The sequence below is a fragment of the Leptosomus discolor genome, chromosome 1, assembly GCF_034619465.1.
Source record: "Leptosomus discolor isolate bLepDis1 chromosome 1, bLepDis1.hap2, whole genome shotgun sequence".
NCBI classification, from domain to species: domain Eukaryota; kingdom Metazoa; phylum Chordata; class Aves; order Leptosomiformes; family Leptosomidae; genus Leptosomus; species Leptosomus discolor.
In genome coordinates this window covers 12,363,583-12,386,914 of record NC_141391.1, presented here as the reverse complement: position 1 = coordinate 12,386,914, position 23,332 = coordinate 12,363,583, and the positions used below count along the sequence as shown (strand labels likewise).

Genomic DNA, 23,332 nt, shown 5'->3' with positions numbered 1-23,332 from the left:
CCATTTTTGCCTTTCTCTTCTATGAGCTCGAACAATTTACTTTTAAAACACACCAACTTCAGGTGTCCACAGCATCTTAGGGCAAGGATTTCCACAGCTTAGTTGTACATTGTGGAAAAGGTTAAATATCTCTGCTTGAGCTTGTCACCTGCCGGTTCGTTCCTAATCCTTTTATTGGAGGTGGTAAAAGCACACTATGCATGGACTGTGACAGCCAGGAGGCAATCAATTAAAATATCTTGACATGCTCATGACAGCTAGCTCAGCAGCTGAGAATTGCTTTCCAAGACTCAAGCTACTGTGTTTCACAATCCTATGTGGAAAAAGATGGCAGAAAGCTAGCTGGGGGTGGGGCTCCAGTACTGAGCTGAGCACATTTCCCTCTTTTTATCTGGGTGAGAGGATTTGTTTTTCTGAATTTTGGCAAGTTACTTCCGTGACTCTTAAGACAGTTCCTGCACAGAGATTTAAAATAACTGCTATGATCATTTTGTACATAAAATGTGTGGGAAAAGCAGTTTGAAAACCCATGCTGCTGCCATCTGGTTGACTTTCCTGTGTCTCAGAATAGAATTTGGTTTTATATAGTACCTGGTAAGTGAAAGGTGCTTGGGAGCATGTTCCTGTAGCAGTGTATTCTGGGACACTATTTATTTGCTCAGTAGTAGTTTTTATCGAGCTGAAAATACTACAAGGGCACAGACTTATCAAGAGGGACTGTTGGCAGGGACACGTGATGAGTTTACTTCTGGAAGTGTGGAGCTTCTGCGATTTTACCTTTTCCTTGAGATGCAGCGAAGAAGCAGCTGTGGTACAATCCGGGTAACAAAATGCTCCTGTGCAGCAGCTGTGCTGCTCTTCTTCTAAAATTCAGACTTTCCACTTAAACTTCCTGGTTCAATGGTTTTCACCAGCTGGCTGATCAGGGGACCAGATAGAGCACACCACCTCCTGCATTTTACGAGAACAGCTACAAGAAGTGAGAGCTATAACCAGGTAATGACATTGCATGGTGAAATATTTGGTGAAAAGTAGGGGAAGTGGCTGAGAAGCAGGGCTGTATGGTCTCAGATCTCATAGCTACAGGTCAAACAGCTTTTCATATTGGAACGATCCTCAACTTTTGCCTTCTTGAATTAAACTCTTATGGTGGATTTCCACACTTTGCTCATAAAGATTTTTCAGTGTTTGGTAGTTAGTAAGTATGTAGTGTTTGACAATAGTCACGAACATTGCTTGACTAACAACACCTCAGCTGGCAAAATACCTTGTGTGGCCGGGACACAGTGCAGCCTTGTTGCTTCTCATAGCCTATCATGCAAGTAGTTGAAGCTGGGAAGGAAACAATTTTAGCGAGCTGGTGCAGAGGTCAGAGCCCAGCTTCCTCCCTGCAACTGCAGCGGGATTGAGATGCTAATCAGAGGAGGATATTGTTATTATTTTTTCTGTGAAAGTGCAAAGGTAGGACTCAATATTTGCTGTGAGCAGATCTCTTTATGATACTATTCAATCTGAATAGTTTAGCTTCATCACTTCAACTGAAAACTCAGCAGCGGCTTAAATAAAGTCTGTCTGATTTCTCAAGCAGGTTGTGCAGCTGAGCTCTATGCACCTGCCTGACTTAGGAAGTGTTAACCAAGGACTTTGTTAAAACTGCTGTTAGCCAAGGACTTCTTTAAAGCTAGCTTTAAATATTTCTGGAAGAGCAGCAGTTGTACTAGTGACTGCGGTGCAGACATAACCTTAAGAGTTTTACCCGTGGTAAAAATCTAAATCTTAATGTTTTAAGGCACACTGCGCCTGAATTGTGTCTCTCTGCTCTGTCATAATGTGATGGCAGTGCCAAAGAGGAGAGGTGAGAGAATATGACCTCAGTTCCAGTCCATGCTTAAACAATTCTCCTTCATAGTAAAATAGAAACTATTCTTTCATAGTAACCTGCAGTTAAATGCATCTTTCTTCCTGTGAAGCCTTGGTGATGATGATTTCTACTGGAATGCTGTAGCACTTGAGGATGTTCCGTCATGAATTGCAATGGAGTCTGTTAAAGGTTTTCTTTAAAATACGTTGTTGGAGTATTTTGTTGTGTAGTGCACTTTTATTAATCCAATATTTCAGACATTTACGCTCTTTTAAATACTTAAAAAAAAAAACTAAGCCACTTTCTTCACAGTAGAAGGATACCATTATGCATTTACAGTGTGGATGAATACCATTCAATTTCACTTGCTTACAAGGCATGTATTTTCAGACAAAACTTCTATTAAAAATTCGGTAGAGCGTTCTTGGGAGGCAGTTCTGCCAGATTCATGATGGATTTACACAACCCTAAGGGTATTTCTCTCCTTTTTTTTTTTTTTTTTTTTTTTTTAATATCCACCAGTTACGCTTCTCTGATTGGCAGTACGCCCAACAAATCAACTGTGGGTGTGTTTATGAATTGAAGTATTTAACCATTCAATTGCTGTGTTATAAAGAGGCTGTGCTATCAGGAGTTAATTTAGGTGTTAACTCAGGCCTGTCAAAGCAGCTGCTGTTTTATCTGTACGTTCTATCAAACGTTTGTTCTACCTGTTGGCAGTGGTTTTCTGCATGGATCGAATGGGGAAGTCGGTACGATCCGTCCGTAGGAGGACGGAGACCACATACGTGACCACAGCTGCTGCCCTTGCCCACGCTGAGCCTGCAGCCTCCCGGGCACGTGGGACCCCGCTGGCCGTGCGAAACCAGGCCTGGTTAGATGGGCTGTGCTCAGGCAGGACAAGGCAGCCCTCTGCATGGGAGGCGTCGGATTAAAGGGTATGCTGTGCTGCTTCAGAGATTCTTCGTTAGCAAGAAGCATTGGTGTCCTGGCTAGTGGTTTTGCCAATGTTCCCCAAAGTAGATAATACTCATCTGTCTCAGTACGTCAGACTTGGACTAAATCTGAAGGTGGAAGTGGGCCAAGGTATAGATGAAACAAGTCCCAACTAAACCACTGAAGTCTTCCACTGTAACTTTTGCTCTTGATATCTAATGCTGTTGAAACATAGAAAATGGTCTTCGGCCGTGCTTGTGGGATTTTGAGTCATCTTAACGATCACAAGATTGTCTGTCCTGAGGGTGTTTCTTGAGGAGCACACGAAATCCAGTGTTACTGCTGCGTGTGCGGGGAGGGGAGGAGGTAAGGTTCTCCATGGACTCCTGAGGGAAGCTCTGTTTCTCTCTCTTTTTTTTTTTTTTTTTTTTTTTTTTTTTTTTTTTTTTTTTTTTTTTTTTTTTTTTTCTGGAAGACCATTTGTTGTCTGCTGGTGCTACCTGTCTTGCCTAGCTTCAGACCACTACGTTTGACCTGGTTAGCCATGGATTCCTGTTAGTATATGGAGAAAAACCATGCCTTTCCATGGCACAGTTGATCCTACCCTGGGTTAGGCATTGCCTTTCTTTTTCAATTATAATGAGGATCCAGCTGGCTAACTCTGATTTGCGTGTCCGTTTGGTCAGTTGAGTTTCACCCTTGGTATCTGATAACAGTTGGGGCATAGGTAAGAACTCAGATTTTGAGGTTTGGCTTAAATTAAATGTGAGTGATTCTCTAGCAACAAGGAAGTAAAAGTAGTTGTTTGTCTCTCATCCTTTTCATGGGTTAATAATCGATGTTTAGGTTTGACTTGGCACCTTTAGTTGAGCGAATCTTCATGAAGATCTTTCCATTTTTCCAGTCAGGAGCCTTAGCCTTACTTTCTCAGACCTACTCTGTGCTTCAGTTACATAAAGATTAAGTTACAGATGTGTCTGTTACTTGATCTATCCAGGTGTATTCTGACAAAACTGCAAAACATAGTTCGGGCTTCTTAAATAGAGAAGTGTTTTGCAGCATTCCTGTTATTCTGGTGTATGACTTGCAGTCCTTGCCTGTCTGTCTGCTCCCAGATGCAGTTGAAGGTTGGTTTTATTTAATAGAAGTTATCTCCAGGACAGGGAGAGTGGTCTGACAGAAGTAGGACTAAAAAGGATGTAGATGCAGGCTTTCTTTATGAAAAAGGAGATAGTTACTGGCAGAAAAACCTATCTGTTTGCTTCTGAGTTCTCCTGTAGGTTGAGTGTACCAGGTACCTTTCAAAGATCAAGGAACTGCTGTTGGACTTCTGCTGCCTGGCCATCCATCTTGGGTTGGGTAGAATTGCTGCCCTTTGGTTTCTAATTAGTGTGGATTGTGTTCTTAATAGCTTTTGGAGGGATGGGAACTTGGGATAGGCTTCCTTTTATTGTGTGAAATCCAAAAGGGCTGTAACCTGTTACCAAAGCAAAAGCTCCCCATCAATTGTACTGCACTGGCTTTCTTCCCAGCTCCTTGCACCACTTCTTCAGCGGTTAGGCACAAAGATGCCAAATTCTTAATGTTAAAAGTGACTGCTTTAAGTATTTTGAAATGCTGTTCCATAAAAAAGATTTCCTACTGTTTGACTTCCTCTGCTAATTTTCGTCTTTATCGCTTAGTTTGCATTTTTGTAGTTGTACAGTCTGTTAAGAGGAAGAAACCGTTGCAAAATCACTTGAAATACCCTTAACAAATGACTGTAGGCTAGGACTTTTACTTTGTGAACTCTTCACATTTTGACATTGTTTGTTCTGAACATCACTTTTATTGCTTCTGGAGATATGTCCTGGATTTAATTATAGGAATGGGTCAGTCCTAAAGAGGAGTTCTGCACTGTCAGCAAATAAAGTGTTGTGCGTCGTTCAAATTATTCCTCTGTACATTTTCTCTTTTGTCTTTCGGCTCTTCTTTCTCTACACAAGTTGTTTCGAAAAACAGGATGCCAAGGTTTACCCTTCTAATGTCTATTCAAATTTTTGAAGTTGCAACACAAACTTAATTTGAGATGAATTGCAGATATATTCTGAATCTATAAAAGTTCCCGATTTTATCATGTTAGATGCCATAAACAGATTTTTTTCTTTAAAAAATATTGCATCAGTAAATGTTTGTCAATAAATGTCAAAATTTCACAGCTTTGATGAATATGCTTTCTTTTCTAAACTGATGTTCCTCTGACAAAGTTAGGTGGATAAATTAAAATGCAACTTGGTATACGTAGAAAAAGCCAAAATCCCTCCTGCATCCTAAGGAGGGGTTTGAATGACAGTAGAAGCTAAGGCACAATCAGTGTTCAGGTAACTTTTTTTTACCCATGCTTTCTTTTGCCTTCAGCAAGGATAGAAAGAGCAGACGGTCCAGTATGACTGTAAAATTGTGTTAGGCTTTACTGAAACCCAGATCATTTGACTGTGATCAGAGCGAGAGGAGGTAGACCCTGCTCCGAGATCCAACAACCAAAAGTGGAAGTGTGTTCAGTGAGCGATAGTGCAGGTAGGAGGAACCAGTTTGTGGGCAGGGTTTTTACCAGCAGCAGCAAATAATTCTGTCTGTACCATGTGAACTAAAAATGCAAGGCATTGTGCCTGTCAGACTGAAAACCAAAAGTGGCTTCTGCAACATCAAGTCCGTGAGACTGAACTGGTGTATTTTGATTTTGAAGAACTGTAAGATAAATCTGAGACAGGGACAAAATCGAGCCCTTTGGGGAGATTCAGCTCCAGAGAGGGAGTCCTAAACCCTGTTCGTTCTTCATTCCCAGCCAGGTGTCCCAATGACATGCTCAACTCAGATTCTTGCCGCAGATGATAGTGTATTATAAAGAGATAGACCACTAACTATAAATAACAAAGATCCTTAGAATGCTAGATGGTAGCAAAATTGCTTGTAGATTATAATATAAGAAAAGGTATAATAAATAAGAAATTCATACTAATCACCTTTCCCCCCCTGCCCCCCCCCCCCCCCCCCTCCAAAAAAAAATCCTGCTTGTTTAGGAAAAAAGAGTTTGTTCCTCAGGAGAAACTAATTTTGGGATGCCCTTGGGATTTGTATTTGAGCTAGTGCTTTTTATTATGCGGTGGCCATTTTTGTCAGAGTGGAGGCTCTGAGGCCCTTCATGGATGTTTCCCGACACTTGCACTGCTCTGGGAGTTCACAAGGAAACGAGTAGCAGCGTTGCCACGGATTGCAAAATTCCCTCTTGAGGTGTGAAATATTTCTTCCCAGTGATTTTTATTTTTTTTCCTCCAGTCACAGCATGACTACCTTGATGTCAAGTTCAGGATGAATTAGCTTTTATGCACCACATGCATAAGAAGCCCCCGTACACCTGCATCAGTGCAACCGCTTGGTTCTCACCTGTGCTTTCTGCGTTTGTGGGTATTCAAAAGTACTTCCTAAACGAGCTGTTCAATCAGCCGTGCCAGCCAGTGGCCCTGTTCTCAAATAAAACAGCCTCCTTTTACAGCTTGCTAAAAATAGCTGGTTCTTTAAAGCCTGAGGACGCAGCAGCGTATGTGATAGCAAAGAGGAAGAAGGGTTATTTCTTTTGCTTTAGGCTTTGGGAGGAAAGCTGCTGTGCTGTCTCCGTGCCAGCCGGGCTCGTGCTTGCCCTGCTTGGGCTTCATGGGTGCATTGCCAGCCGAGTGGCTCTGGCATGCCATCCTGCTGCGGCAGCCCAGCAGCTATTTGAGATGCAGGTGCCATGTCCCAGCGCCTGCGGTCTCTTGGCTCTGCAGGGAAGGTGTGCGGTCGCTGCCGCAACTGAAAATAAACCAGTGAGATGACAAGTCGCAGCTTTTTGCACTGGGGGAGGGAGGGGGATTGGGCAGAGCTCGCCCAAGGATGAAGAGATTTTTTGCAAATTCTAGACATGCAGGTGGGAAATGGTTCCACTTTGTCACTGTTAAAATTCCTGATACTTAGCTCCTAACACCATTGCAAGTGGAGCTTAAGAACAGAAAGCAGGTCACAGATAAAGCTTGCTCAGACCTGATTTTCCATGAGTTCCTGCAGCAGCTCTCCTGTGGTCTGCAGAAGTCTCGTTCTGCTGTCTGATGCCGCAGCGTGCTGCTGTAAAACCTGCTTCTAGGCTCTGGCTTGCAGTGACCCCTCTCCCAGTAACCTGTGTGGGCTCAGTTTTCTCTCTTATCTTTGAAGCTCTTCATCATCTTTTTTTCTTCCAAAGAAGCATCCCCCAATAAGGTGCTAGTCTTAATGTAAATGGAATTGGTTGCAAACCTTTTAAGATAGCTTATTCATACTCCAGCAATGCGTTTCTGGAGGAACATGAAGCAGCAAATGGCTGGTATATGTGCGTACAGCATTTTAGTTCCTGAGCAACCTATTTCTTGCTTCAGCCACTTAGCAAAGAATCCAATTTCAAATAAGATACTTGGGACCCTGGCTGACTTAGCGATAGCTAGTGTCATCTGCAAAGACTAGTTGTCCAGGAAAACGAACCTACTTTCTTGGGAAACAAGAAGCTTTGCAAGAACTTTCACCATAAAGGACCATGTATCTGCAATGTTGCTTTATGATTCCTATACATAGTTTTCGTGTTTGGGTATTGGGTAGACCTTAAATCAATGCTCTAGGTAAAGCGTGCCCAGAAGCAGTGGTTCTTATCTACAGCTCAACAAAGCCAACAATCTTTCTTAATGCTTCTAAACTTCCCATGTTTTTATTAATAGCATCCTGAGAACTTGTGCAACCAGATGATGTTTGCTCCTTTTCTTCTGACAAGCTTGTTTTAACCAGTTTTAATAAAATAAAACCTTTGGCATGAAGGCAAAATAATCCTTTGTATTGATAAGAAGGGAAGGTTAAACACTTCTAATATAGGAAAAAAAAACCAGCTCCCTGGAAGTGTGCTGTGATTAGTCTCACCAACTTGAATTATCGTGTTTGGGGTTTTGGCGGGTTTTTTGTTGTTTTGGTTGTTTGTCTGTTTTTTTTTTTTCTGGGCTTGTGTTTTTTAGAACTGCCACCACCCAAAAGGAGCTGGGTTTTGTCCTTTTTGTGGTATATTTCACACGCCTTGTTTTTTCATGTCTGACTGTCTCCTTGGCTTTCTGTCATCATTCAGCGGAATTAATTGGAGATACTTGCCTATGTTCATCCACCCAAGTACTGTTTCCTCCTTTCCTTCTCAGCAGTAGCTTATCTGCAGGGTCAAAGGAGTAATAGCAGTCACACTGAATGGGGAAACAGCGGAATGGAGCCCAGATACTGCTAGAAGCAGCATATGCATTTATTTGCCCTGGTCTGGCCTCAAGGACCAGCTTTGCAGAGCCTGAAGAAGCAGGGTATAGGTCAGAGAGCATGATGGGGGAGGCAGTGGTTCAGCTGTGGTTTAGACCTGTGCTCCAGTGAGAACTGCCGGTTTGCAGCTATCCAAGTTATCTCACTTGTGCAACCTGCTTCCTCCACATTATTCAGTATGAAATGAAGGTTTTAAACTCTAATATCCAGATAACCTTCATAAAACAAGTAAAATGCAACCTTAATAGTAATATTGGAAAGCTTTTCTTTTTTAACGTTGGCAGAAATGACTGGCTGCTAGCAAGATTGTGTATTTAAAGCTAGAAGAAGTCTTCCTGTGCCTTGTATAGCTGTGTGAGGAAGGGATTGCATGTGCAGGTACCCTTTCTTCTTACTTTAGACTGAATACATTAGATTCATAAGAATTATTTTGTGGGATTTTGGGGCTGTGACAGCAGGCAGCAATTGCAGTAAGTCGTCTCCTGGCTGCTGGGCTTCACACAGTAGATCCAGCTTATTTCTGCATCTTTTCGCAGCTAATTATTCCAGAGTCACAAATTTAATTGTCCTGCGAGAGTTTGCTTTGGAACATCTTTCCTGAATAATCACTGCTAATTTTTGCATGTTTTTTTCATAATCTAATTTAGAAAGGACAGGATGTTTTTAAGGAGCAGTACAATAGTTACGCAGCTCCAGTGGCTTCGTTTTCCTGTGTGGAAATTCGTGGTGTGCTCCTTCTGGGACTGGCGCTACTGTTTGTTCACGTGGTGGTTAAGCTTAAGCCCCCCTGGTAGAGGTATTTAAGGGTCATTTGTTACGGAAAACATCGAAGTTTTATGTTAGGGGCGTGAAATATTTAGTACACAAATCCGATACTGCTGTTGATGGATAACTTAAGAGTCACCAATGCTGCAGTGCAATTAGGGACTTGAGAAAGTGTGCAGCCCTAGTTTCCAGATAGGTGGAATATAACTGTAAAGAGGAAAAGAAGACAAGACAAGAAGCAACTGCTTTAAATTACAGCAAGGGAAATTTAGGTTAGGCATTAGGAAAACTTTCTAACAATCTGAGGAGTTAGTCACTGAAATAAATGAACCAGGGAGACAGAGGAACCTCCAGGAATGTCTTTAAGAGGAGGTTGGACCAAATCTGGTCAGGAATGATGTGGACAGTGCTGGTCCTGCCCCTGGTGAACCAGAAGAGCAGACAGCCTCCCTAGCTCCCCTTCACCTCTCTGTCTGTCAGTGGCCACGCTGTGAAAGCCTCCACAGTTTATATTAGTTCAATTTCTTATCCCTAATAAATCAAAAAAGCCCTCTGGCTCTTGTTATGCTATCAGCCAACAGCCTGTTCTATACTAAATATATCACCCTCAAGGGGCATTTCATGACTTCGAGCTGGGGTTTGCGCACCAGGGCTCGTACTATGTGTGGTGTTCTCCTCCGGGCTCAGCAGCTGAGCAAGATGGCAGTTTCACTGGATTTCTAGAACAAGCCTTTAACTGGGTCATGCTGGTTTGCGTGGACTGTGCTTTTCATGCCATTTTTTGGCACACGAAGTGCTTACGCTCTTCCCAACACTGGGGATCTCATTAGCTACTGATACTGCAGAAAACAGTGTCTTGCTTATAATTTCCCGAGTGTGGCTTTTTTCCCCCTCCACTTTCCAAACTTCCATTCAATCCAGTGAATGGCTGATTTTAGCATCATGGCAAATGTTGTGTTGCTGTTGTCTATGTATGTTCAAGCTGGTCTGTAAACCAATTAGGATTAGACTTTGTTTTTTTTTTTTTCTGTCTCATCCCTTGCCAAAATTAGTGCCATTCGTTCTCGCATAGTACAGGGGCGCAAAGCTGATCTAACAAGCATGGTGTGGTGGCTTCACCTCCTCAGTTGGCTGTAAAACACTCAGGTGGCCTTGGAAACAGAACCAAATCCAGGGCTCGAAGACCTCATCTTGAGAGATAAAGCAAGTTAATAATGCTATTGGTGACACTGACCAAGTTATGCGACTGTTTTGCAGGAAAAAAGAGTACAAGTCTCCCCACCATTGACAAGAGGACCAAGTGCCTTTATACCAGAGAACGAAGTAAGTTTGCGATTAGCTGGGCTGGATGGGTGGTAGCTTTTAAAATGGAAATACTGAAGGACAGTTTCACAATGCTGCTTGTCCCTTGGTACCCGGCTGAACTCCTTTGCAGGCAAAAGCGATGGTTTCTCTGGAGCAGCAGGCAAGAACCACTCTGCCTTTTCACACAAGTGGTGCAGTTTGACATCTATTTGGTTGCCAGCACTCCCGGAGACAGCCATGAGTGTCTTCGTGTGGGGGATGATCACTTATTACTTGTAATGCCGGGCCTAAGGAGAGGCCCAGCCACTATTGCAGCAGTATGATTATGTAGCTCTCAGAGCAGTGTCTGACCTTCACTTTGAGAGAACCTAAAAATACAACTAACTCCTTAGACCACAACTGTGGCTCTTGAGAAAATTTATGGTTGAAAGGTACAGTTTGACTTCAAACTCAAGATTTCTTCCCATGATCTACTGAAGCCTTGATTAGCAGCTTACTGCAGGAAGTAGCAGCTTTGCTATGGTGATGTTCTCCTGTGATCCCAGTCTTCACAGAGTATTATTTATTGATCAGTGTATCATTTGGGATGGCCGACTATAGGACCAGGACCTCTGTTTTATTTTGGTTTGAGTAGTTGCTAAAGGCAGATAATTCATATGCTAGAAGGATCAAAAATACATTTTGAAAGGCGAGATAGCTGCTGTTCTGAGTCTCTCTCCATTTATACACTGTCAAGGTTTGAATTTAAAAACAAACATAATGAAGCAAAAAGGAGGAGAGGTCGAAAAGAGTCTTTTAGACTTGGGGTGAGGGAAGCAGAATGAATTCCGGCCAGCCAAACTTGTGAAGAGGACTTCCCTTTCACATGAAATACGAGGTGAAATTGAGATGCCAAACTTTGTAATGACTTAATTTTTCTCATGAAGTCAATAATTGTATAAAAAGTAGAAAAATAAATGTAGTTAAAATGATAACATATTTTGAGAGAATTGTTAATTAATTTATTTCACAGCTGATACACTTGGTAAAGGTGCTAGCCAAAGGTGCAGGAGGAATCACTGAGCAGCTCTCAGAAAGTAGTAACCCCAGCGGCTACCCATTACAAGCACAGAACCTCCACCTGTATGGATAAAACAGCAATTCAGTATTGTGAACAAATGTTAAATATTGTTTGTTAAGCAAACAGCTACCTTTTTCCCCCATTCCTTGGCATGAAATAATACAGTGGATAGGAAAGATGTAGTTAAGAGATTAGTAACACACTTAATGTCTCAAAAATCTTATAACAACACTGCTTTTGTCAAAGCCTGCTTTATTGTCATAATGGAAGGAATATGGATAGAGCAATAACAACTTGGTTGTAAAGGTTCCTGTTAAAGTGCTGTAAGGCTTTACAAGGAGAATAAAAAAACATATTTGTGGATCCATGGATGGTTATAAATCAGGAGGAAGTACATATACAGTATGAAGAGGATAGTAATATAGGTGGAGATAAATCTCAGAAGCAATAAAGCAGCATATTGCTATGCTTAACACAGCAACAGTGTAGTCCTACAGGATTATATTTCAATTTTGTCAGCAGAATTTCTTCTCCATAACTTGTACTGTTACAAGGAAAACTCCTGGCAAGCTGGAGAAGATTAGAAACCTTACCAGAGACATGAAACATGATTTCCCCAAGAAAATACTAAATGACACAAAGTTCTCTTAAATATGTGGGAGATATGGTTGCTGAAGACTAAGGGGGACTCCTTAGAGTGGAGTGAAGGGTATACAGAAATAACAGATAAAATGATCTCTAATGTGTGAATAACTTTATGATGGTAAAAGCATTCTTAAGGAAAACTGAGAGGCCCACAAATTAAAACAGGGAAGAACAGTGGTGAGAAGTGAGAATGTAGTACGTTGTTCGTGCTTCTTTGTATGTAACTTCTATATAAGATTTGATGGAAAAATATTTGAGACGAGATCCATTCATCAACCCGTCATAAAGAAGGGAAACATGTTTTAAATAGAATATTTCAGCAAAAGCATTGTGTCTTCTTGGTTTTAGGCACTTTTTATCTTCATGCTAAAATGTTTTCTCATTTCATGGTGTTTGCAATAGTAGGCTGGCTGGTTTAATACTGTGCACTTTCAGAATAAATACTGGGTGTTCTAGACTTTGCTTGTAACTTCAGTGGTGAACATGTTGAGAATGGCTGTTCTTGGTGATAAACACTGAGTAATAGCACTAATACTGTGTCAGGGCTTGCAATGCAAGAGCTACTTACTCTTTTGCAGTTTCATTTCATCTTGTGCCCAAGGTTTGGATTGGTTGGAATAATTAAAGAACAGCTTTTGTTTAAAGAAAGCATTAAATTCCTATTCTAAATAATGCTTGAATGTTATGGACAAATTAACATTTGATGTCCTCTTCAATTATACAAGCACAGAAGGGGTAGGTTGCCAGGCTGTTTCTATAATTTGGTTACATAACCCAGTTCCTGTCCATTAATTTTGAAATTGGTTTTAGGGCTGAATGCTTGGGTGGTGTGTGTCTATATGGGATGACTTCCATAAAGACTTTACTTTCCATTTAGCTCTTGCTTGCTTCCCGCTCTCTGTACAGGTTTGACTTTAAGCATCTGCAAGTTTAGCCATTTTGGAAAGATCTACAGAAAAATGTTTTTGTTTTTTGTAGAAACATATTCAAATAACAGAGGTACAGTATAAAGTGCTCTTCAGCTCTCCGTATACAGGTAGCATCAGTATGTGTGTATGCGCATGCGTGCAAGCACGTATATTTACAAATATACATCCGGATCTCCAGCATCGCCTTTTAAGTTTGCACACAAGCAAACCTTTCATATTGCAGTATGTTTCTCTCCAGGGCTAGAGCTGGAGAAGATCTCTTTCTCTGTTAAGTTTGTCCATCTTATTTTTAAGGTTATGCAAGCGAATGGTTTGGATGAACGTACGAATCTTCTTGTGGAAGAATACTCTACGTCTGGTCGCCTGGACAACATCACGCAGGTCATGAGTATCCATACTCAGTACCTGGAGTCTTTCCTCCGCAGCCAGTTCTATATGCTGCGCATGGATGGGCCCCTTCCTTTGCCCTATAGGCACTACATTGCTATAATGGTATGTACCAACAGGCCATATATTTCCTCCTGCAACCTTGACTTGTGTATTTAAAAAAGAAGAAGAAACGAAGACTCCAGAAAGGAGAGAGTAGTGTGATATTTTGACGGGGGGGGATTTTTGTAGTTGATGTTCATCAGAATAAAGCGTGCCTAGCCAGAAGGTTTTCAATGAGAAGGGAGAATTGGCAACGTACATGTTTCCCTGTTTCCCATAGTGATACACTTCTCACATGCCCACTAGAGTGAGGTTTCACAGAGAACAGTTAAAACTGTGTAATCTTATTTCTGGATTTTTAAGCATCAGTGCGCAGCAGTAGGATGAGGTGCAATGGACTCAAGTCACGACAAATTTCAGGTGGACACTAGGAAAACAGTTTTTACCGTGAGGGTGTTGAGGCATTGCAACAGAGGGGCCAAGAGAGGTTGTGTGGTCTCCAAGGATGGAGATCTTGTCTGGACAAAGCCCCGAGCAACCTGATCTAAGTCAGCCCTACTGTGAGCAGGGGATTGGATCAGATCTCCTCTAGATATCTCTTCCAACATAAATTAGATTCTGTGATTCATAGTAAGGTAAAACATGTTTTTATTGGAAAATCCTCCATACTGTATAAAAACGCACTGCAATAGAAAACATGGGCTTTTGGAGTGAAATTCTGTTTTTGTTTTGTGTTAGTAACCTGTCTTCCACCTGCAGCAAAATCAGATTACCTGCTAATGTGCTGCTCTCTTCCCTCTGTGTTTGATTATTCCAGGCTGCTGCCAGACATCAGTGTTCCTACCTAATAAATATGCACGTTGATGAGTTTTTGAAGACTGGCGGGATTGCAGAGTGGTTGAACGGTTTAGAATACATTCCCCAAAGACTGAAAAATCTGAACGAAATAAACAAACTGCTTGCACACCGGCCCTGGCTAATCACAAAAGAGCACATTCAGGTACCTGTTAAGTCGTGCCCTGTAACAGCAGTAAATGTCCAGTAATAAGAACTACTAAGAACTATGCAGGTGTCTGGTTAGGCTTCATTACCCTGACTGAAAAATTCAGGGAAGTACTAGACCATTGAATAAGCCAATAAATTCTTCTGTGTGACAAAGCCAACAAGATTTACTTTTTAGGAATAACATTGACTAAAATAACCCCAGAAGAAAAGAAGTAATATGTTAGGCGTCTCTTTTTTTTAATCTAGTAAGAGTTTGTGTGCAAAAGGAGTGTGGCATTATTGGAAGAAAGGAATTGATCCCTTTTTAAAATACATTGAATTTTATGGAAAAGCTGGGGGCCAAAAGAAATTTTATATTTACACTTTTTTTTATTCTCTTTTCAGAAACTTGTCAAGACTGGGGAAAATAATTGGTCTCTTCCTGAACTGGTGCATGCTGTTGTCCTGTTGGCACATTATCACGCTTTGGCAAGTTTTGTATTTGGTAGTGGCATTAATCCAGAGAGAGATCCGGATACATCTAATGGAGTCAGGCTTATAGCAGTCAACAACTTCTGTGTCTGTGATCTTGCCAATGACAACAACATAGAAAACGCATCCCTCACAAGTAGCAACTTTGGGGTTAGTGTTGCAAGAAGATTCTTTTGCTTGCTTCTGTTTTGCATTAGAAAACTTTCTTCCATTCTTTCCTGTTTAAATTTCAGGGTAGTTTGAAAGTTTTTGTCTACTTTACTGAAATGCTTGAGTCTGCTAACTCTTATGTTCGCTCTAGCGGTTTTCAGTGTCATCTGTTGAAAACCACAGTGTAACAGTGGATGGTAGCCAGAGCAGTGTGATTTTGATAGTTAATCTGACAACCCATTGGGCAAGACTAAAACTTTGCTTTCAGCTGAAAGCTTTAAGTCCCAGTTTCTTCCGATAGTGTGTCACTGACTGGAGCATTGTGTCATCCGTGTTCCTGACATGTGGAATGAAAAAAAAGAAAAATGGAAGTCATAATAAAAATAATTTTGACTTCAAGGCCTACAGTCACAAAACAGGTCAATTCTTAAACACTTCCATGTAGATGGGAGGAAATGGCTGAAATAAAATTACTTAATTCTTCATGCTGGTGTTCCAGTCTTGAATCAACTAACAGAGAACTTAGATTATTAATTAATTAACTTAAATGCAGAAATATTTTTCTGAAAGTGGCTCTAGAATGCTTTGAAGACATGTCCCTGAAGTAATGACGATTGATGAATTAGCCTCAGCACCTTTGATGGAAGATGGGGATTATGAGCAAAGTCACTAGATACATTTTTTTGAAAATAGCACTATAATGTGAATATGTGATTAGTCAGTTCAATTGGTGTATCTTAAATTTCTGGGCTGTAAGACATGCTGGCTCAAATCACTGGGGAGTCTTATTCCTCATTTGCAGTGGGCAAAAGGCTGCTACTGACTCTGTGCTGCTTGTTAAGCAGTGAGTAGCGTGCTAGAAAACAATTACACCTATGGACAGAAGACCAGAATCCAAAGGAAAAGATGGAAGAGAAAAAACAAACGATTTATCTTATGAAAAATCTGAATGATAAGTACAGATCACAGAATGCCAAACTTTGATGTATTTCTAGTAGAGAGGCCTGTTTTGCTCACAAAAGCAAGAGAAAAGGTCAACACAAGGGTTATTTTGATCCCGTGTAGTGAAAAGAAAAAGAAAACACTGATTTGCCGTCTCAGGTTGTGTTTCTGCACGGCAGTGTTGTACTGTATCTTTTCAGAAACACATTTTGCATTACTAATAGACTGAAAAAAGATTGCTGTAATATTAAAAGTTGTTTTCTGATACACGTAGGGCACACAGGTGGCCTCTCCTGAGCCATTTACAGGGTGGAATATATATTATAAGCAACTGTGGTTTCAAACCACCTCTTCCACTGTTAATCCCACTGCAGTCGATGACTGCAATAGGTTAGAGTAACACTGCCCAGCTCCCTTCTTCGCACTGACTGAAAGCTGTTTGTCTACGCTGTATGTGACAAAATGCATTCTCCGTGAGTTTCTGTGTATGCTGCTGCCTTTTTAAAGAACGTTTGTTGTCAAGCATGAAATCTGAAGATGACACACGTTGTCTATCTTCTAATTTTGCAGAATGTCATGGTGTTTTTGCAGATTGCAGATTCTTTAAGTGAGCTGGAGGCCTTAATGGAGAGAATGAAGAGGCTACAGGAAGATAAAGAGGACGAAGAAGCCTCCCAGGAAGAAATGGCAACTCGCTTTGAAAAGGAGAAGAAGGAGAGTCTGCTAGTAATTAGTGGAGGTATTTGTGCTTTTCCAGTTCCCTTTTGTTTGTGCCTTGTAAGAACTAAACACTTGAGGCCAGTTCAGTGACTACAACTTTTTCTGTCCATTTCTTTATTCTGGTTCTTGGTCTAGTAGGAGTGTAGTAAGGGTGGTCCTGTCACTTCCTTCATCTGCTTAAGATGTCTTGGTTGGCAAATAACACCATCCTTTTTGCTACTTGAAGTTGAGCTTTTGTATATTAAAAAAAAAAAAAAAGCCTGTAGACCTCTTTAAAAAGTTGGATGTAAATTTTTCTTTCTTTATATGCTCTATATCTTCAAATTAATTCATTCATGTAAATATTCAGTAATATTTCACAAGTTTAGGTTCTACAGTGCTTAGAACTTCAATGACACTCATAAGTAACCTTCAGATATGACATTTAGTTCAGGAAATAGATTGGGATGAGACTCGGCTTCTTTACCATTTGCTGCCCACCTGGAAAGGACATTTCGAACTTACCAGTCTAAGTGATCATACTGCTGTGCCGTTCCACTGCCTGTGTTGTGATAGAGATTCTTGGCATTTTTTTTATTAGTAGGTAATGTTCAGAGTTCTGAGCTGAAAGCTTCTTTTCCAATGTTCTTCATATGCTTTGGAGGCCTTGGTCTCTGACAAACTATACAATGAAATCTGTTTCCTGTAGACAGGAAGGTGGGGTTTTTTTCCAAAGGAAATGTTTGAAGAAAGAGTACTATTAAGACAATCAGAATCTCCAACCATTTCCTCATAATAGAGGCTACTTGAAGATGATAGTTTGTGTCTTTTTAAGAAGTGACCCATAGAATGTTTCACATTTTATTGACGCTGTTCTTCGTGAGTTTAGACCTCAGTAGCTTCAGACCAAACATGTTGAAGGTATCTAAGTTGTTGTGCATTGAGCCCAAAAGGAAGGAAGAATGTGTTGTGAATCACCAGAAAGTTTGTTTTGTGGCTCTCTAGGAACCTGCAAAATCTCTGAAAGAAGAAACATCCAGCAGTGTCATGGCTGGATCTTAAGAAATGGACGTTGTCCATTCTTGCTCTGTTTTTCTTTGGTCAGACAGTATCAACAGTGCAGATATAAACTGCCACCCATTGCAGTTCCGTTATCAAATCAGGACTTCCATGAGTCTCTGCAACTTCAGGCATATAAGGAAGAGGTATTGTTTAGGACAGGTTTTTTGATGGAGTTGCTGATAGTTTTCTTGACTTTCCTCCCTCTTGGCCTTTTGCCAATTTGAGTTGAGGAGTCTGTATGTGTTGGGTATTTACCCTTTCACGAAATTCAGTCTTTGTCAGGGGAGAGGAGTGTATGTGTGCAGGGTTTTTTATTCTTCTCTGAGGATTTTCTGTAGCAGGTGCTGTGCAAGCTTCTTGCTACGCAGTTATGTTTTGATTGTTTAATGAGGCAAAGAGGAGATAAAGCACTTCTGCAATTCTTAGATTAACTGACTTTTCAAGGTGCTAACAGTGGACATATGGCAACTGTTCTGTCAATGCATGTGGAAGCGAGCCAGGATTTTAACATCAGGGTCAAATGCAGTCAGCTATGCAGTAGTCAGCTTCTGCAGAGGCAGTTACACAATCGAGCCACCTGTTTATTTCGGAGGGAAGGATTGATTCCTGATGGAGAACCTACGCTTGCTTAGTGACACATTTTGGAGCTCTTTGAAGATGCTTAGTTACTAGAGCTTCTGGCAGAATTTCAGCCTGATGTGCTGTAGAGCTCTTTGCTTTCATATAATCTTCAACTGATATTTACAAGTGGAGTGTTGCATTGCTTTCTGGTTGCTCGTACTCCGGGTTATAGAACAGAGCTGGTGTAATTCCTGTCACCAAACCTGTTCAGCATAGCAATCCCGTTGTCAAGGAACATTTTTCTGTTTCGTATCCTAGCACAATGACTTTACTAATGGGCTTCATCTTCCTGATTTTAGATACCTAGCCTCCCTCAGAAGTCAACAGAGAGAAAAGCGCACCTCCAGACAGAAGTTTAGCCCATCTCTTCCCATTTTGTAGAAGTACGTTAGGGATCTGGTGTATGCTCACATTTAGTTGGCTCAAGGAAAGGGAAGGATCCCGTACAAGCAGGCTGGGATTGAAAGGTTTCTTTTCTTCATACTGCTCTCTTCCTTTGCACAGCTTCTAAACTGCTCTCTAGTCCATTACTATTGGGAAGTCAGCATTAACTCACGTGCTTGCCTAAAGCAAAGCATTTTGCTGTTTTATTCACAGCATTTGATGATGAAATAGTTTCTACAGATGTCTCCCGCTACATTGAAGATCCTGGGTTTGGGTACAAAGACTTTGCAAGGCGAGGAGAAGACCACCTACCAACATTCAGAGCTCAGGTATCATCTCTTTAAAGTACATTCACTCAAAGAATGTTTGTATATCTCATTATAGGGCAAATAGCGTAAAGCGGTTGTAATGGGGCACGTTTGTTGCATGCTCCTTTTGTTGTCCTCATCCATTAAATAACTCACAAGCCTCCGTAAAACTACCAGAGATGAGTCTTTTACTATTTATAAATCTCAGATAAGGGAATACTTAGCTTTAGTCATACTCCAATTATTACCAGAATTAATGTTTGAAAACTGTGAAGCGTATCACTAAATCTGGAATAAAAGTGAAAGGTAGAAAAGAAAGAATTTCTTTCCTGTCCCTTCAGATGCTGTAGAAAAAAATGCACTGGAAGAACTCTTTATTCCTGTCATTTTATCAAGCGTTCTCTGTCCAATGGTTATCAATACCTAGATGTCTATACGTATTTGAGAGCGATTTGGTATCATATATCGTTCTCATATATGCACCAAGTCACTGGACTTTGAATATTGGGAAAGAAAAGGAGTTCCTAAATATGATTACTGAAGTTTTTGGCTATATTTGAATATTTTTTTTTTTAGTGCTGTTGAAAGAACAGCATGTACATTTTACCTGTACGTTGTCTTACATATTGACATCTTTTTCCATGACCAGACTGATGAACTTCATAATATATATAACAGGAGGGACATTCTAGGTGGTTCTGTTCTGGCTTATAGAGTAGATTAATCCACAGTCTAGTAATAAATTGTAAGGAATGGAAGAAACCTTAAACCAAATCAGAGAACTTAAATTATAAAAACAGTGGGTGCAGGAAAACTCCATGGTCAGAAGATGTATCTAAGACTCTAAAATAAAGAATGCATGATCACTCTCAGGAAATGTATTTAGCTATATAGCAGTCTCTGCTGATCTGGGTAATTTACTCTGCGGTCTTTATATGAGCCTGGAATAGGTAGAAATTGCCAAAAAGAATAAAGCAGAGTCAGTGCCTGTAAATCAAACGTTCTGTTTAACTACTTTAGGAGCAGTAGGCTGCCATGGAAAAAAGCTGTACAGAAGTTGAAACTGGAACTAAAATATCTCTGCTCTTAAATAAACAGGACAGCTTCTGGCCTACACTCAAAGGAGCCATCTTGATAATTTAACTTTATTAGTACGCCCTACTCTTAAGCGGTTAGATGTATATACCCACAGCCTCCCAAATGCTGTGCCATTAATGCTATTTAAATGGCAGCAGCATCCCAAAATCCTGCAATTAATCTAATCTTTACTCTGATAAAACAAGACTGCCTTTTATCTCTGTGGATTTAAATTTAGCAATAGAAAAAGGTACTCCATACACAGCAGAATGTCTTTAAACTTTTTTGTTTTCCTTTTCCATTGTTAGTATGGATGAACTGCTGTTAGAAAACAGCACTTTTCCCCTTCTGGGGCTTCTGGCTTTCAGAGGCTTTTGTGACGCCCCAGGTGTCCTGGACACCTTTACAGGGCTGGTAGGTACGGCGTATTCCTCACAAGCCTTACGGTCTTCTGGACTGTCCGCTGGAGGCCAACTGTGATGTTGTGGCGTGTTTCAGATGTCACTGATTGCCTCTGTTAGGCAGCTGAGTACTGCCCTACCTACTCATCCCCACATCCTAATCAGGGTGCCAGTCCAGTAGACGTGCTCTAAAGTGCCTGGGGGAGGACCCCTGCCCAGCAGTACCTTCTGAAAACAGCCAGACACAGGAAGGACATGGAGATGACGCCTGTAATTGTAAAGATGGCATCAGTGATTGAATGATTGAAGCCTTGCCAAGGATGTGGCAAACTAACATGTTCTGGATAACCGCAGCGTAGAGAGTGGTTGCACGCTGCTCTGAAGCAGGGTCGTTCTCTGCTGCTGATGCCATGCCACCACTCTGCAAAGATTTCCCATCTGAGATAGATGAAAGATGAAAGCAGCCTGGATTTTGTTAGTTTTTTTCAAGGATGGTTCAGCACTTTACCCAATGATTGTACATCCTGGCTGGAAGTAAATACTTCTTCTCTGCTCAGGGCTGAGCATCAAAGCCTCCAAGAGGAACAAGTTTTTAAACTTACAGGGCCATCCCACACAGAATGGCACTGGTCGGAGTGGCACAGCAGACAGTGGAAAATCACCTCAACACTTCAGGAGAAGCTTGGGGAATTTTTCTCCTGTAGGCTAATGATATCCAGCTCGGGGTGGGGTGTTGTGATATGATACTCATTGCCAGGAAGCCTGGGGAAATGGAGCAGGGTGAAGAATGCAAAATGAGAAATTTTTTAGGAGAATAAAGTTATAACTAGCAGACAACAGAAACTATTGAGCTATAGAGAAGATCAGATAGGGACTTCACTTCATTTGTACACTTGCATATTTCCTTCTCTTCCTGCAGGACTACACTTGGGAAAATCATGGGTTTTCCCTGGTAAACAGGCTTTATTCTGATATTGGGCATCTCCTTGATGAGAAGTTTCGGATGGTATATAACCTCACGTATAACACTATGGCAACACATGAAGATGTTGATACAACTACGCTAAGAAGAGCTTTATTTAACTATGTCCACTGTATGTATGGAATCAGGTATGGATGAACATCCCCTGGCTTAGGAGTGCATTTTAAACTGTGTAAACAGAATGAAAAATGAACCATGTGAAATGCAGGATTTTAGACTCTGGGTGTTAAAGTGGAGATGGTACCTCAGTCTGGAAGCTAGAGTGGGTTTACTGGCATATCAGTATAACTTTTGGTCCCAGTGGAGAAAATTATTATGAATCAGGATGGAAATTATTATAGAAATGTTTTCTCTGAAGCCAGCCTGTATCCTTTGTGAGAAAAGACAACATCCTAAAACTAAGCCTTTCAGATCCTCTGTTAGCAGGTGGTTTTCTAGCCTGTACAATAAATGCTCCAATTCCCAAACGTAAGAACATAATGCTGCAAAAGCCCATGCTTTTAAAAACTTGCACCCGTCAGAATGATTGCCTGTGTTATTTAGGTATGATGACTATGATTATGGAGAAGTTAATCAGTTACTTGAACGCAGCCTGAAGGTTTACATAAAGACAGTGACCTGCTACCCAGAGAGAACTACCAAGCGCATGTACGATAGTTACTGGCGTCAGTTCAAGCACTCGGAGAAGGTACGTATTTCAAAGCCAGACCCCCACGTTGTTTAAAAATGAAAGTGTGGCGAGACCTGAAAATGGCAGTATCTGTCAAACAAACTGGTTTTAGCCAGAGAAAAACAAATGGAATTAATTCATTGAGTGTTAGATACCAGTTTTACAAAAATACTTCTTAGTCTCTGGAAGTACTCCTTTTTTTATTGTTATTTTGAGTGACTTCTCCATAAAATTGAACTGACAACTGTAAAGGAAAAGTGGATAAACTTGGGAAAACTGTGCCAATACTTGGGATTTGGGGATCAAAAAAGACCTTAACTGATGTGTGTGTAATATATATATATATATATGTATATATAATCTTCATGGTGTTTTTCACCAATAAAAATGTCAGCATGTCTTCAGATATCCAAGTTAAATGCTTCCTGACAAGGGTTGCTTGTGAGCCTGCTAGCCTATCTGGCATGTAAACTGTTCCTTATTCTGTGCCCCTATGTAGTGGTCATGGGTGGTAGTAAAGAAAACAAAATATAATTCATAAAGAACTGGTACCATCAGGATACAAAAATGGTTTTATTTCATCCCCTCAGAAGGGAGATTGCTTAAAGCAGCAGTTGAGGCTAGTTCCTTGCAGTCCTAGGGTGTTGTCTAGTATTGGCATAATACGCAGCTGTCTCAAGAGGAACTGGAGTCGTGCAGCAGGGTACAGGGAGAAAGGACGTTGTTTCTTGCAGCAATACTTCACTAAAGGTCAGAAATTTTAACCTAAATGAATAAACAGTGTTGCATTCAGAGGTGAACTAAATGGCTGATTGAATTTTTAACAGGTTCATGTCAATCTACTTCTAATGGAAGCTCGTATGCAAGCCGAACTTCTGTACGCCCTTCGTGCCATAACTCGTCACTTAACCTGAAGCATTCGCTGGGCAGGAGTAAAGGAGTTTTTGCTGAGTATGTAAAGACCTTTCAAACTAGATACACACCAGAAGCTGTTTGTGATGTAGCATCAGGTTATTCAATTCTCTAGTGTCAAAGTTTAGCCGTGCTTCTTGACGGCTGTAATGTGCAATGACGTGTTTTATTTTCTTGATGCTTAACATTACTAATGATAACAAAAGTAACACTGAGGAGCACTACTCTGCATTGTTTCCGGCTGGATTTCTGCGCAGTGGTCAGGATCCTGAAACTGGTTTTGTTATATCCAATCCTAGCGCTTTGTTCTTTAAGCACCGGAGTGAAGTGCTTAGAGACTCCTTTTTTTCCAAGCAATCATTTTTCAGATGAGTGGAGTCCAGCAGAAGA

The 23,332-nt window shown here is 40.9% G+C and overlaps 1 protein-coding gene across 5 annotated transcripts in view; it reads left to right on the top strand.

Annotated features, from left to right (window-relative positions):
• SESN3 (sestrin 3) overlaps positions 1–22,944 on the top strand; it is a 36,342-nt gene extending 13,398 nt beyond the window's left edge. The window contains exons 3-12 of one of the 5 annotated variants that reach the window (XM_086481735.1): positions 6,576–6,605; positions 10,148–10,213; positions 13,124–13,321; positions 14,076–14,258; positions 14,648–14,884; positions 16,418–16,565; positions 18,806–18,921; positions 21,298–21,488; positions 21,904–22,048; positions 22,858–22,944. In XM_086481735.1, the coding sequence (XP_086337861.1) occupies positions 6,576–6,605; positions 10,148–10,213; positions 13,124–13,321; positions 14,076–14,258; positions 14,648–14,884; positions 16,418–16,565; positions 18,806–18,921; positions 21,298–21,488; positions 21,904–22,048; positions 22,858–22,944 (1,401 nt within the window). Of the gene's footprint in view, positions 1–6,575; positions 6,606–10,147; positions 10,214–13,123; positions 13,322–14,075; positions 14,259–14,647; positions 14,891–16,396; positions 16,566–18,805; positions 18,922–21,297; positions 21,489–21,903; positions 22,049–22,857 lie in introns of those variants that run through there. The other 4 variants (XM_086481736.1, XM_086481734.1, XM_086481738.1 and 1 more) reach the window with 4 other exon arrangements.
• Positions 22,945–23,332: the final 388 nt, after the last annotated feature.